Source organism: Notolabrus celidotus, chromosome 18 (genome assembly GCF_009762535.1).
Source record: "Notolabrus celidotus isolate fNotCel1 chromosome 18, fNotCel1.pri, whole genome shotgun sequence".
Classification (NCBI taxonomy): Eukaryota; Metazoa; Chordata; class Actinopteri; order Labriformes; family Labridae; genus Notolabrus; species Notolabrus celidotus.
The window spans coordinates 4,611,175-4,626,634 of NC_048289.1; the positions used below are offsets into that span (position 1 = coordinate 4,611,175).

The following is a 15,460-nucleotide window of genomic DNA, read 5'->3' on the forward strand; positions in this document are numbered from 1 at the left end:
AGTTAAAAATAAGTATGATTAAAATGTTGAACTGTTTTTGAAAAATCTGAGCATTTGTATTCTCCAAAAGAAACTCATTTTGTGTCACCTACATTATATATACGTTCATTTGAGTCTAAATATTCCGCTCCGTAAGGTAACATCAAAAGTTCTGCTGATCAGTCCAAAAGGAGCACATGTTGTGGATCTTTTTGCAGAGTGAGAGAGAGTCCTCCAGTGAAGTAACATATTGCGAAATGTCTCTTTTGGTCACCTGTATGTCTAACTTTAGTCGTATCTGATGATGATCTGACTGATCCTCACAGTAGCTGTGGTGAATGCCACTTCTGCTTCCTGCTAGAGAATATATAATAATAATAATAATAATAATAATAATAATAATAATAATAATAATAATAATAATAATAATAATAATAATAATAATAATAATGAGAATGAGTTCTATCATGGGTTTTATTTGAAGACTTTTTTCACATTGTAAAAAGTTATTCACTTCTTTTTTTTATCCACATTTAACTAAACCAGCTACACACTCAAATCAAAACTATTTAGCACGCAAGGCCATGAAAAACCTAAAAATAATGAATAACTGTGTAAGGGGAGGTTTCTGTGTAAACTACTCTGCCATGCGTATTCCTCAGTCTGGTTTTGTGATCACACAATTTCACTTTAGTTTAGGTAAAACTTTAAAAGTCTTTTAAACTGTGTATTGCATCTTTTAAAGAAATGCTTATTGCACTCAGGTTTTTGTATTGATTCATGCTTATTTTACTGAAATTACTACAAAAATAATTTATCTATTGTTCTATAATGTCTCAGTTTCTCATCTGCATTTAAATTATATATATACAGTATATAAATATTATTAAAGTAGACTGTGTACTGTCTGTTTTCAGATGTTTGGCTTTTGTGTAGTGCTCTTATTAACATTATTACTACTACTACTACTACTAATAATAATAATAATAATAATAATAATAATAATAATAATAATAATAAAAATAATAATAATAATAATGTAGTTGTTATTGTTATTATTATTATTATTATTATTATTATTATTATGTACGATTGTTATTATTATTGCTGTTGTGATTATTATTGTTATTGTTATTATTATTATTATTATTATCATCATCATTATGATTAGTAATATTATTATAATTGTTGTTGTTGTTATTATATTTTTTGAATGTATTATTATTATTATTTTGATTAGTAGTAGGATTATAATTGTTGTTGTTATTACTATTGTTGGTATATGGTAAATGGGTCCAACACCTGTGACAATCTTCCACACAATGCATTATATTATGTATTGATCCAACCTGATTGAAACTTCATATCAGTGTGAAATTATTGCTGTCTCTGAGGTGGTGAGACTTACAGTTATTTACAGTTCTTTATTCCTGTCTATTGATTTGTTTTTAGTCTGTGATGTGTCCATTAATTACAGGTTGTATGCCAATAATGTGTTTAATTTATGGCGTAAATTTGTTAAAATACACATGATAAACAATAAAATAAATTGTATTTTATGTCAGCAGATAAATAAATGTTTCTCTCTCTCTTGCGGTTCTTTCTTCAGTTTCTCTTTGTATTTAATTAGACGTATAACTCTCATATCATCCTGGTTAAAGTTAAACTCTAACTCTCTCCAAAGTGACACGGGCCTTAAAACAAACATGGTTTATTACATATAAACGAAACATTACTGTCCATCATTGAATATCACATTTTAAGGCACCTGTCAATGGTCTTAAGAGCATTCATCATTCAAACACTTTACAGTACAAGAGAAAGGCCTTCAGGTTATTTACAGAGACACAGACACGAAGAGAAACCAGATGACTGTCCTGCGTGGAGAATGGTCTGCGTGGTGAGAGTTGATTTAGAGATTTATTTATATTTAAATATGACATCAGGAACCAGTCCGTCCACATGTCTGTCGTCGTGTCTGTGCAGAAAGAGTCCAGTGAGGCTGAATGGAAAGTGTCAGAGGATCCAAAGATCTTCAGCATCAGCTCCTTTAGTGTCCCAGTGGGTCCGGTATAGGCTATAGGTGAGGGTCCCGTAGTGGCTCAGTCAGAACTAAGGGTTCAGATTGAACTCGGTGTCGTCCTCTATGTCCAGCTCTTGGTCTGTATCCTCCGACACGTCAGAGTCCAGCTCTGTGTCTTTCGGGGATGCGGAGCGCACCTCACGGCCGCTCTGTGACAACTCTGAGGCCGGGGCTGTGTGTCTGTGCGCCGGGCTCTCGATCCCGGAGGACTCGGTAGTCTCCTCTGCTTTGTTGCTCCTCCCAGCCGAGCTGTCCCCCTCCACATCCCTCTTACCACCCTGAGGGTTCTCCTAATAAGAAATAAAAAGGGATACATGTGTAAATGAAGATGTCTGTTGTGTTAAGCTGAGCAGTAAAGATTCAATAAGGATCAGAGCTCACCTGTTTCAGTCTGCGCCACTTCGCTCGTCGGTTTTGGAACCAAGTTTTAACCTGAGAGATAAATCAGATGGTAAAAGAGTCACTTCTTTAGTTTTATTCAGACTTCATTTTCATACCATCAGTGACAACTGATTATTGTTGCGATAAACCAAGTCAAAGCAAATAACCTGCAGGCCTACACAATGAAACACCGAAGCATGGGTTCAGACCTTTTCAGATTCAAACACCGATTTTAAATCATTTGTTTATGGTTTTGTGAACCTGTAAATAGAAACCATTATTGTGCTATCTTTGGGGTAATAGGCCTGTGTATACGTAGAGCTATACATTCAAGGAATGAGTGAAAAATGACATGCAGGAGAGAAATTAAGAGCAGAGGGTTTCGGGCTGTTTTTTTTAACATTAAGATTAAATAATTAAATTAAATAAGTTTGGAAAAACGAGAAGAGAAATAAGGTTTTTATAATAAAATCGAAATGCTAATTTAATCAAACGTTATAGCTTCAGTGAAAGGCAAACGAAAAAATATACAGATCAATGGATGAAGTTTTTTAAAATTTATTATCAAAACACTTTTTAACTATAAGAAATCAGATCTGCAGCGCGGTTTACACAGAGGCCTATTGTGCGCATGTTTAAGGTGAAGACATTACAGGCTGTTTGAAATCCAGAATACTGCTTTGTATCAGGCTTGTTTAAAAAGTCATAGGTGGGTACACAGCTGTGCTTTCAGGGAAACATATAAGTGCCTGTCATTGGCTTATTAGCATGCGTATTGCGCGGCCGGTTAAAAGATATCAGAAGATAATGCGGATTGTCATGACTTACATTATTAAAAAAAAAAAAGCTACTTCCGTGTATCACACAAACAAATAACATCTGCATCTCTGCATCACCATGTATTTCCCACCAGGTTATTTAAACTGTACAGTAGCTTTAGTTCCTTTTGGTTACAGTGGCTTTCTCTCTGGCAAAAATTGACGCATGTGAAAGGACGCACGCGTAACGGATGTGCGCCCTGAGTATAGCCTAATGTAATTTGGATGCTGTTATGAAGAAAACTTTAACACGGAAAGGACAGGAAAGGGTCCTAGCAGCTGATAAGAAGTGCAGTACGCAGCAGAAGGTATTCCATACTCCACGGGGTTAAGTGGCGGTATGCGCACCGGAGCGTTCTGGTCCACTTAAAGCACTGGCACAGGTCTGTGTATCGCAGTAAACAGTAACTGTAGCCTCCATATGTTTTTGCAAATAGCTATACGTGTTGGACTCTTTCTGCATGTGCGCACAGTGAGCAACCAGAAATAGAAAATATATTCCAAATAAACATTGGATTTAAAGACAAGAAGCAGAGTTAGGCCTATAGATTATGGGCCTGGTCTTGGCCTGGACATTCAATGAACAGGACTGAGTGATCTTACCTGTCTCTCGCTGAGCTGCAGCATCTTGGCCAGGCGCTTCCTCTCCGGAGGAGAGAGATATTTCTGCGTCTCAAACTTCTTCTCCAGCTCGATGGTCTGGTCGTTTGAGAACCGGACCTGACCGCCTTTTCTTTTGTGCAGGGGCCGCTGGATGAAGGGGGTCCACAGCAGAGGCTTCCCTTTAGAGGAGGAAGACACATTTCAATCAGTGACCAGAGTTACAATTTAATATATCGGAGGTTATCCACTGGTATTTCTGTGGGTTTCCACACACCATTTCAACACAGTGACTCACAGAAAAGGAGGATTGGGGAACTGATTAAAAAGAAAAAAAACATGACGTCATGTTTGGAAGAATAGCAGAAACATGACTGAAAATGTAATCCCTGCTTTCCCCCACTTTTTCTGATCAACTTCTCTTCTTTCTTTTTATTCTGATTGTAGAATTTTAATATACTCTGTCCATATCATTGATTATAGGCCACTGCCAAATCTGACGTAACTAATGAACAGAGTTTAGGGAATGAAATTAATTAAAGTGTTATAACACTTCAATGAACTTGATATGAAGGGTGAAGAGCCGTGAGCAGATGCATTGGGAGGAGTGTCGGTGTAATCAGGCTGTTTTTGCTCCGCTTTCCTCTCCTCTTAATGACCCGCAGGAACAATGGCAGAGCTGCACGCGGGCCTGCTGCTCGCTGTCTTTGAGGAAGGTCGTGACAGAGTGAAAACTATGGCCAAATATCCGCTTCATGTGCTTCCTGCTTTGTGGTGTGATTATAGGCAATGGCATCCAACGACAGACGCTCGTGTCCTCTGCTCTCACTGACACAATAAAAAAGTGCTGCTGCCGACAAACTGCTGCAGGGAGCTCCTGATGCTGCTGGAAACCACGGGAAGTTAGCTAATCCAGAACCAGCACAGAGAGAAAAACAACTTGAAGAGCACAGGGTTTAACTGATCATGGATTTACTTAAAAAAAATGAAATATTATCTTCATTCAGTTCATTGTTTCTAAATGAATGAGTCTGATCTGATTTTCATTAGGAATAGTTACCTTACGCAGGGCCACCACCAGCAATGTGGGGGCCCATGAAAATACATCACATTTAGGCCCCACAACTTCACTACTACAGGTGATCTCATATTGTTAAGGAGCCCAGTCAGTCATAGACCTTTAGAGTCCTCGCCTGGCCCTAAATATTTGACTTCGTTCATGGTAAAGAAGACAGAGTCTAGCTGAGACCAAAGTTGTCCTGGATTAATTAGAGCTGCTCCGTTGTCTGGTTTGAAGCCTGCAGGAGCTTCATGATGACTAAAAAGGTCACAAATGTAAAGCAATCACTTTTGACTTAAGTTGACTGAATTTAAGATAATACGTTTATTTGTATTCATTCGTTAGTTTGTACAAGGAAGCTGCTTTGTCAACACAGATTTTCCTTCTGATTAAACTTGGTTGTGCACCAGGGGCCTTCTGAGGCTGTTTTATGAATCACTTTGTATACCACTAATGTTATATATTCAGGCTGCCTTTATGATGACAGATAAACCTTTGATCCATATTCTTGGTTCCAGTTGCATCACTTTTTAAGATGGAAAACTTGACATTAGTTGAGATAATTCAAACACTGAAAATTGAGTTATCAAAACACTGACACTTAATATTAATCTGATGATGACTTATAAGTCACCATGACCGATTGTTTTTACTGTGTGTCCTCTGGGGTGTGAAAGTGCTGAAACTATTCTCTGGGAATATATTGAAGTCATCGCAGACTGTGATTAAAATAATAATTAAGAAACTAAACTTTGTGCAATAAACACTATTCTTTTGATTTATGCACTACCATTTATAGTATCTAACACATGTTGTTTAATGCATTTTAACTTTTACATTTGTGTGACTGATTTTTAAAGAGCAAGTTAAGTCAAAATGGGCTTCAATAAAGTGAAGTGTTTAAAGTCATACATGATTACAGTGGTATTGGTAAAGTTACATGCGCATTTTATTGATGATTAATGTAATTCACTATCTTTATAATAAATGGATATGTAAAGAGAAACATGTGATCCTCTGTTTCTGTGGTTTTAATTTTCAACAAACACTCAAGTGTTTGTGAACGCTCGTGCAAATATAACAATAAATACAAAACGACTGGAGTGTCGTTCCTTTAAATATTCATACGACCACTAAACTCCTGGAATAAAGGAATAATCTGAAAATAAGGTCCACATGGTGTTTCTCTAGTTATCCCATCTCACTGTATTTACTTGTGTACATGATTTAACAGGCTTCTAGCAGCCCAGGTATGATACAGTTTATAGAACCAAAAGAGGGAATAGGTGAAGAAGAGAGCAGAGACATTCAGACTAATGCGCACAGTGAGGAGGAGGCACACTTATAGCAGGCTAAAACTTCTATTCCTTCACAGCCTGTTACTGTTCTGATAAATTCATTTTAAAACTGTATCAACTGATAAATTAAAAGGAATCATAATTTAAAACTGAGTTCATCTTTTCAAATCTGAGTCTTTTCAGCCTGAGCTAATGTGCGTAAAGAATGATGTTGTTGTTGTTTTTATTACACACACGCTATTTAATGACTTTAAAAGTTTCCTATTTTAGGCTTCTTCCTTAAATCCACCTAAATGCCTCTTTATCTATTCTTCCGAGATCCCATTAGGCTTGATGTGCTCTGCCTGTTTGCTTTATTTTCTTCTCGCCGCCGACCATAAAGAAAGTCAGCCACATCCTCACTGGCCAGGCAGAGGAAGTGCAACAATATGTGAAAAACGGATCCCGGGCTATCAGAGGCCGAGTGTTTCCTGAATATGTCTGTATTGAGGATGTCGATAAAATAATCAGCAGCGTGCAGCGAGCTCCCGAGGAAGCGGCTGGCCGGGGTGAGCCAGGAAAACATTTAACAGCTTCTGAAACCAGATTTACTCCTATCGACAGGCCCACGGCTTCCGCTAGGAACGGAAAAAGGGCCGCAACACAAAGCCAGACGGTCCGCCTGTCACACTATACTTAAGAGGACCATCACTCACATGTTGTGCTCTACAGTTTGATGTGAAGTTATCCCCTCAATCTTTGAAAGGTTTGTTTCATGCGCTGAATCCTCCGAGTAACTTCATTCAAACTGAGAGATGGTAGTGTCCACATTTTCCAGGACAACATCTGACATGTTTGGTTTCTTTAAACTGAAAATGGTGGCTTTAATCTCTTGAAGAGTTTAAATGAGTCTTTATTTGGCTCTGGAGCTTGTGTAACGCTTGCGTAATGATGACCCAGCAGGACTTCATGTCAAATCACAATAATCAACAACTATTCTTTGATATTATATCTTTTAGGAGGCAATGGTGCTCAAAAGTATGTGGACACACACACACACACACACACACACACACACACACACACACACACACACACACACACACACTAAATAATAAGTGATTTAGAGCTCAGCTATGTTTTACTCACTGGCTGACTTGCTCCTCTGATGTTTCAGAACAATGGGAGTCAGGAAAAGGAGTCAAGGTTGCCATGCACCCCCCTCCCCGCCACCACTCACGACTGAATGCATAAGCTTGCTGCTATTGTGGCCCCCAAATATGTCTGTCACAATAACACTGTGACTCATGTCATCATCCAGAAAGGTCGAGCTGAAGCAACATTCACTCAGCAGAGTGTTTATGGGCTTCATATAGCTGCAGACTGTCTTAAGTCTCTCATGCATGCATGACCAAGCGTGATATACTTATGCAAAAACGGTTTCGTTGGCACTGAAACGAAGCTCGTGGAGACAGAAAAGTCTTCATGCAAAAGGAGAAAAGTTCTCATACTGCCACATCATCCGAGCAAATGCTGCTTTTCTTTGTTAGTAAAATAGGAACTAGACAAGCGACTGTTGTACAATGAGATGGGATCAAACATATTCTGTGTATATAAAATATGCAAAATCAGAGCTAATAAAAAGTAGAGGGATCATTCATGAAGCACCAAAGAGACTAACACAACAGTTATTTTCCTCAGGACTTTTACGCACACTCTCAAACTTACCGAGAGGGTCGTGTCTGAGCAGCGCCTGCGCGTACTCCCCCATGGAGCGGTGGTGCTGGTGGTGGAACGGGTAGATGGACCCGGCGAAGGTCGCGGTGGAGGCATACGTCGCCGTCAGAGCCGCTGCTGCGTGATGAGACAGCGCCGGGTGGATCGGTGTGGGCTCATAAATCGGGGTCCGGTACGGCGAGATGAAACTTGTGAAGGAGGAGTTGGGCGAAGGGAGAGTCGGGGTGGGGATGACTGGAGTGGAGCAAGAGGAGGAGGTGGATGAGGAAGAAGAAGGAGAGGAGGTGGTGACAGTCCTCCCCAGAATGTCCTCGATGTAGAAGGGGGTCGGGTGAGCCGGCTGGATCGGGGTCGGTGCGTAAAGCGGGACGCTCATTGTGCCCTTTACTGCCGCCGATGCGCGCTGGAGCTGATTTAACAGAAGGCTGCGTCCCTCCTTTCTCTTTCTACAGCCTTTCTCCTTATCGTCAGTATCTGAGGAGATCTTCAGCAGCTTCTACTGTCACTTCAAACTTCAGTCCACCGAGAAGAGAATCTTTCAGGCCGTTAGAGTTTTGGCGTCCATCAGGTTGCGGTGGTGGACTAGCTGGCACTTCGTCCAACTGTTGGGGCTGTTATCTGGCAACAGGCGGAGGAGGGAGGAGATAAGTGGACGGCCAACTTCCTGCAGGTGGCCAGAAGCCGTTTCTGATTGGTTTACGCGCAGCCCCAATCGAGCCACACAGCGATCAGATGACACGAGAGGGGAGATAGTAGTATTTCTGGAGAATCAGTTCGTTATATTCAATCATCTGGCAACTGGTAAAAAAGAGAAATACACCCTGCGACATCATACAGCAAAGATTACACTGATAGCAGGACTGTGGGTTTAAAAAGCCTCCTTCTAAAGGTTTGTCTTTCTTGGGCTAATTTGACATCCATTTTTTTTCTTATCAGTTTTCTCTTTTCAAACTTCAAGCAGAAAAAGTTTCCATATTCTGGTTATTACTGAAAATTAAGTAGGAGGTGTGTTATTATACATTTATTATTTTCCAAACAAACACCGAACTATCAGAGCATACAGAGGGAAGTTTTCAATACTATTTTGTGAATATGTAACATTTAATACGAGGAAACAGATATTTTAACCCCCTGTTGAAAACACACAGTATGCATCTTTCCTAACTCCTGTATGATTTGGTTTACACAGACTTATTCAAATGTATATGTAGCCAAATTAGTCACACATCCAACTGATGATGCCCACTCTGTACATGTCTTTATGAGTGGGTTGGCAACAAGGCCTGAAATGACACTGGAAGAGATTGTGAGTCTGCATCTTTTTCAATCAACTGAGACAGGCCTATAAAACCTGATCCAGTTCCCACAGGGTGCCATCCAGAGAAAAGGAAAGGGTTAACATTCGCTCTTGTTAGAAACATACTCTTTGAATCATTTCATAAACACAATATAGAAATCCATTCATTAAATGTAATTAATACAAATCTGCTTGTTGACATTGACAACCTGTGGTACTTCCGGAAATAAATTAAAGTATGTTGTGTGTTTACAGCATTGTAGCCTCAGAGTTTTAAAAGGCCAATATTGCTGATACACGAACGTGCACTTTGTTCAATGAACTATTTTTAAGCTCATACTGGCAAACCCACCAGGCGTCTGAACATTAAACTCCTTTTCAAGTTTATCCTTACAGTCCCCTCTGGCCTCCCGAAAATACACTTCAACAGAGAGAAGGTGTGCACATGATCTAACCTTTGTCTTACTAAAGTGGTCGAGTGTTGTCATCATCTACTAAATTAGTTGTTCCTGTTCTGACAAATATTCATGTATCCTCCGTCTGAAGGTGTTTCTTTTTTAAGCCACCCCGCACAAAAATACCCGTATGAGCCTGTGGAAGAACACCCACATATTAAAGTTTCAACTCCAGAGTGCACTCTCATAAAGCCATTATATTTTTCTATGCAAATCCGGGAGACTTTGCCTGAGTGTTTAGCTCTGGCCTTGGTTTTACGCACAGCGCATGGTCTTTGACTAATCAAACAGCTCTGACTGTTATCTTAAACAATGTAATACAAGTTAACTGCAATCCACATCCCTAACGGGGCAGCTCAATGGCGAGTGATTAACTCATGATTTGAATGTTTTCCTGTGAAAAGCGACTATCAGTGTGGTCGAGGTGATAATGAGTATAACTGCAAATGCTTTAATGGCTCACTTAGTGCACGGTTATCCGCTCACACGTTTCCGCAAAGTGTTAAACAATAACAGATAACTTCTCTGTTTCAGAGTTACACCACGGACACAGGAGCTGCCTCTCACAGCTTGATTTTTTTATTACCAGGTGACTTCATTAATGATACGGTCACCAGGAGGAACCTGCCCATTGGTCCTCACTGATAAACGAGCGCACTGATGCGCCTTTAAAGTGCGCGACGCCTCGCTGCCAACTTTCCAACGGCTGTAATTTAGATAAGGTCGACCCAGAGAGCAAACAGGGATATGAACAGCCTTGAAGACATGAAAGAAATCACCAACCGGCTAATATTTGGACTGAGACAATCATTGCAGCTCATTGATCCGCTCAGCCTCTCGCGGCGTCAGACTGCTGTCCAAAAAACGATTGATAACTCCTCAGCAGAGGCCTCGAGCTGCTCCTCGGCAGCTGGCGGCGCCATGTATGCTACCATTAAGTCTACCTGAGGTCCAGAGTCACAGCTTTCTGTCTGCTGCTGCTAACATTGTTCCTGCACTCACATAACTTTGTTCTACCAAACGTCGGGAGTCTTCTCAGCTCAGATTGTCCTCTAGCTTCTTTAAACACTCAGTTAGTCTCCTGATCTCAGAAGCCCGAGTTACAACATCAAACATGAACATTTTCAGTATAACATAACTCTGGGTTCGGCACCTGTTTGAGGTAGATCTGTGTTTGCTGGACCTTCATGAACACTATGTAGGCGGGTCCAGCTTGTCTTTAATTGACAGTCCCTTCACTCTGCTGTCAGCTTTGTTGTATCTGCAGGACAGTTCACAAACAAACACAGCCTTCTGATTTCAATTGTCAAGCCAAAACACTTCTGTGCCTTCAACCTGTATTCTTTTGAGTGTCCAGCAGGGGGCGCCATAGTTGAAAATATGTCATGTCTTGCAGTGGGTGAGGAAGCGAGCAGACTTGATTTTTGACTTCAACAAACATTTTCAGAGATTTTCACTCTCAGCCTCTGAAGACAAGTCTTCTGAAATACAGCATGATGTTCATTTTGTTAATTTTGACCCAAAGTAGACCTAATTCAAGGATAAACATGACATGCTCTATAGCAGGGGTTCCCAAAGTGTGGGTTGGGACCCCCTGGGGGGTCGCGAGATGTCTTCCAGAAAATGTTTTTCTTTAAAATATCTAAAATAGTACATTTTACCCATTATAGTTAAAATTACCCATAGAAATAGTAGCTAACCTTGAAATAAAACCCTGAAAATAGAAAGTGTAATGAGTTTTCACCCTTTCTTTTTGCCAGATGAGTCCTAGGTTTAGGGTTAGTGAACAGTTAATTATCAAAAGCATCAGTAGCAGTAGATTAATTCATAACACCACAGGAAACACAGACACATGCTCATATAGGTAGGCTAATTTTCTGCAGACCAGCTAAATGAAGCCACATTAAATCACTTTGAGGGACAGTGGGGGTCGCTAGTCTTTGGCATCTATATTTTGGGGGTCACGGGCTGAAAAGTTTGGGAAAGACCTGCTCTATAGTGTTGACACGCTACTCCTATGACCTGAAAATGTGTTGCTCAGTGTTTAGACTCTCTGCTTTTATTTATCACCTTGATAATTTGAACTCTGCATGTCAGTTTACTGTGTAATCAAAGATTTAAGGACACAGGTTTTGTGACATTATGATGTTTGTAGCTTCATCAAACTAACCAGAGGTCTAATGAACAATAGTAGCTGCTGTGTGCTGAGCCTTTGTCTCAGAGTCATGAAAGAGGCTTGAAAGACTTGAAATCGGTAAGATAATAAGTGTAACTTACTGTTACAATAATCACCTTGTATATAAACTACAGCAGCATTGTATCATTATAAACTCAGTCACACCTCTCCATCTGCAGGTGCTATATTTAACCCACACAGTATGCATTAATGAATGAATGACAATTAATTTTGGGGGAACTTATTACTTTTACTACATCTGAAAGACAAATATCATACTTTTGACTCCTCCACATTTCTATCAGTGCTCTAGTTACTCACTACTTTATCTTTGAAGTCAGCTGATGAGCTTTCTTTTCTGAAATCAGATCTCAAAAACCGTAAACTGTTGGTGTACTTGTGTTTGGTTTGTCTCAGTGGTGTAGCCGTACCTTGGTTGAGCGTAGATCAAACGTTCTTCAGATCAGTCGTTCATTTAGTCGTGGTGATGATGGCTATGACTGAGAAGGATGATGATTCTCTACCTGAGCACCACGGACACATTTTAAACCCACCCATAAAGAATGATTGTTTGTATTGTTGTAAATCTCTGATCTGTTTACCACACAAACTTCATCACAGCCTCCAAAACATCAGCATCTAACCTGAGAAAGCATGTGGAGGTCTGGAGCTAACACACTGCTTTGATTCCAGAGGAACATTGTAAACTTGTCTGTGCTTGTAGTAACTTAGTTTATATTTCATGGTAGACTTTTCAGATATGAAATCATGTTTTCTAGATACACAGAACGGAGCAGAATGTACACACATTTATTCTTGACTGACCTCGTGCTTTTTGAAAATATGTTTAGAGATATTTTAAAAAGTACTTTGAATACTTCAGTATTTTTAAATGCAAGTACTTTAACTCTTGACTTTAACTCAAGTCAGAATCTAACTGAACAACTTTCACTTGTATTGGAGTAATGTTTGACCAGGAGGATGTATACTCTGACTTAAGAAATGAAGACATGTACTTTGTCCACCACTGCTCAGTAAATCAAGAACATTCAGATTATCTTTCATCATGAGAATAAAGTTGAGATTTCAAAACAAAACCAACCACACTGATTTGCTCTCCCATTAACCTGGCTGCAACACAAACACTGCATTTATTCTCAACACTTTATTTATTGTATTTGTTTAAGATATATTTGGGGGTTTTAACATCTTCATGTGGAGAGGACAGGGCAGTGAACGAAGCAGGACACTGGACAAGAGAGTGGAAGAGGGACTGGTAGTGTATGTATGTATGACACAAAAATTAAAATAAAAACTTCAAACTTTTAACATGTCATTAAAAACCATGCATTACATCATTTTAATGCTTCCATTACTGCCTAAAAAACTGCCCCCCCTTAACTTCGTGGATCAGTCAATGTAACTTGCAGTGAGACTACTATTATACAATGTTAATTTCACATGTTTATTTATTTAATCTGCAGATTCAGCAGACTCTCAGTACATGCCTGATATATTTTCTGTTTTAAAAACCACAATAGTTTGACTTTAATCTCTTGGTAAACATCAAAGCAGACAATATTTAGCCTCTCTGTCCATGTGTGATGTTTACGTCACCTTTACATGTTGTCACAATACTCCAGAACAAAACATACACTGTAAAATAGGTATAAAATCAATTTAGTTAAAATCCTAACAGAGGATATGGCACAGAAAAGGCATCGTTTTTTTAACCCTATAACGCGTATCATATTTGATACATCAGTTTTTGAGACCTCTACATCAGTGGTTCTCAAAGTGGGGTCCTGGGACCCCTGGGGGTCCGCAAACCATAGCGTGTGGGTCTGTGAAATAATTAGAATACATTTCTAATAAATTATAAAATTGTGCTGTGTCATTACAAAACAGCGTATACACCATTGTTATGATACCATTTAGTGGCTCGATGAGAAATGTCAGTCTTACTATACTGTTAATTTTCTAAAAGCTTTTAAGATTAATTAGCCTACTTGAAAAGTATAAATGCTGTCATGTTGAGTCCACAAGGAATGAAATGATCCTCTGTTTTAAAGTATACAAGTGGTATTTACTTGATTCACATTGAAGTGTTATCTGTTTATCACTATGGTACAGGTCTGAAGTATTTACATTGATATGTTTTACAATACAAATAGTTCCAAGGGCATCTAAGAGTGCAAATGGTAGTAAGCATGTGCTTAATCTGTGTTACAATTATGAGGGGGTCCTTGAACAATTTTATCACCTGTAAGGGGTCCCTGGCTCCAAAAAGTTTGAGAACCCCTGCTCTACATCATCAGTGATGAGGACCAGCCCGTGGCATAGGCGGTATAGGCAAATGCTAGGGGTGCCGGCTGTCCATAAGGGGCACCACTTGCACCGATGCCGGTATCAGTATACATTTAACAGCTTGTGATTCACTTTTAAAAAATGGTTTAATATGGTGCTTCCTTAAATACACTGAAAAGTTGTGAAACTGATACAATTTTTTATTTAAAAAAAAAAAAGACATACTTATAGTTTTTGAAGTCTACGTGTAAGAGTTCATGATGTTCTTGTTTTTGTTTTGTTTTTTTTCTTTACACTTTGAAAGCTGTTAGCCTAATTAGATAGAAAATGTAGGCTAGGCTTAAATAAGTATTTTGCTTCTGCCTTTTCAGAAATCACTCAATACATTACTGTTGCTTTGTTGCTAACAAACTAAGTTTTAATAAAATAGTTAAATATATTTTGATTCTGTGTCTGGCGGCACAGTAAGACTCTGCAAGTTACCGACTTCAGAGCAGTGAGGGGGGCTGATTATCCTTCTAAATAAAAAAAACAGACCCAACACTATTTAGTATGAATTTAAAGTTATATAAGTAGAGAGGGAGGGAGAGGGAGAGGGAGAGGGGGAGAGAGAGAGAGAGAGAGAGAGAGAGAGAGAGAGAGAGAGAGAGAGAGAGAGAGAGAGAGAGAGAGAGAGAGAGAGAGAGAGAGAGAGAGGATTAAATATAATTGGCTGCACAAAACGAACATCGTCTGAAGTGAATGAGATGATGAAATTGAAATACTTATAAAAGGTTTTTGTTGATTTATACTGTTTTGTTTTGTTTTTTAAATCTGTAAAGCACTTTGAATTGCTCTTTGTATGTATGGTGCTTTATAAATAAACTTGCCTTAAGTCTCTGTCTTATTGAGTAGGAATGTTCTTTTTTTGTGGAATAATTAAAAAAAAGTACAAATTGTGCAGAGATGTGTCGCAGCCCTTCTGCAGTTTCAGTGTTGTTGGTAGAAGCACTACAGATACACTATGTGGACAAAACACCAGAAAATGATTGAATTTAGGTGTTTCAATGAGGCGATCTTAATGCTTCAGCACACCAAGATTTTCATTTTGGACAATGCCCTGCCTTCAACTTTGTGACAACAGTTTGGGGAAAACCCTTTTCAGTCCAAACATGACTGAGCCCCAGTGCACAAAGCACAGACTATAAAGACCTGGTTTGATGAGTTCACATTTGTATAACAAAGTCCTGACCTCAACCCCATCCAGAACCTGTGGGATGAACTGAACAGAGATTGTGATCCAGGCCTTCC

The 15,460-nt window shown here is 39.3% G+C and overlaps 1 protein-coding gene across 1 annotated transcript; it reads right to left on the reverse strand.

Moving 5' to 3' along the window:
* Positions 1-1,674: 1,674 nt before the first annotated feature.
* hhex (hematopoietically expressed homeobox) lies at positions 1,675-8,446 on the reverse strand. Its single transcript, XM_034708211.1, has 4 exons — positions 7,927-8,446; positions 3,865-4,043; positions 2,444-2,494; positions 1,675-2,352 (listed from the first exon to the last, which is right to left on the reverse strand). The coding sequence occupies exons 1-4, from the start codon at positions 8,309-8,311 to the stop codon at positions 2,092-2,094; spliced, it is 876 nt and encodes a 291-aa protein (XP_034564102.1). The 5' UTR covers positions 8,312-8,446; the 3' UTR covers positions 1,675-2,091.
* Between the last annotated feature and the right edge of the window lie 7,014 nt (positions 8,447-15,460).

Excerpts from the sequence above, each read along its gene's own strand:
- hhex (XM_034708211.1), bottom strand. The coding sequence starts at position 8,311 with ATGAGCGTCCCGCTTTACGCACCGACCCCGATCCAGCCGGCTCACCCG. Across the intron at positions 4,044-7,926 it reads GCTCAGACACGACCCTCTCG|GGAAGCCTCTGCTGTGGACC; the intron begins GTAAGTTTGAGA and ends CCTCCTCTAAAG. Across the intron at positions 2,353-2,443 it reads AGTGGCGCAGACTGAAACAG|GAGAACCCTCAGGGTGGTAA; the intron begins GTGAGCTCTGAT and ends ATTTCTTATTAG.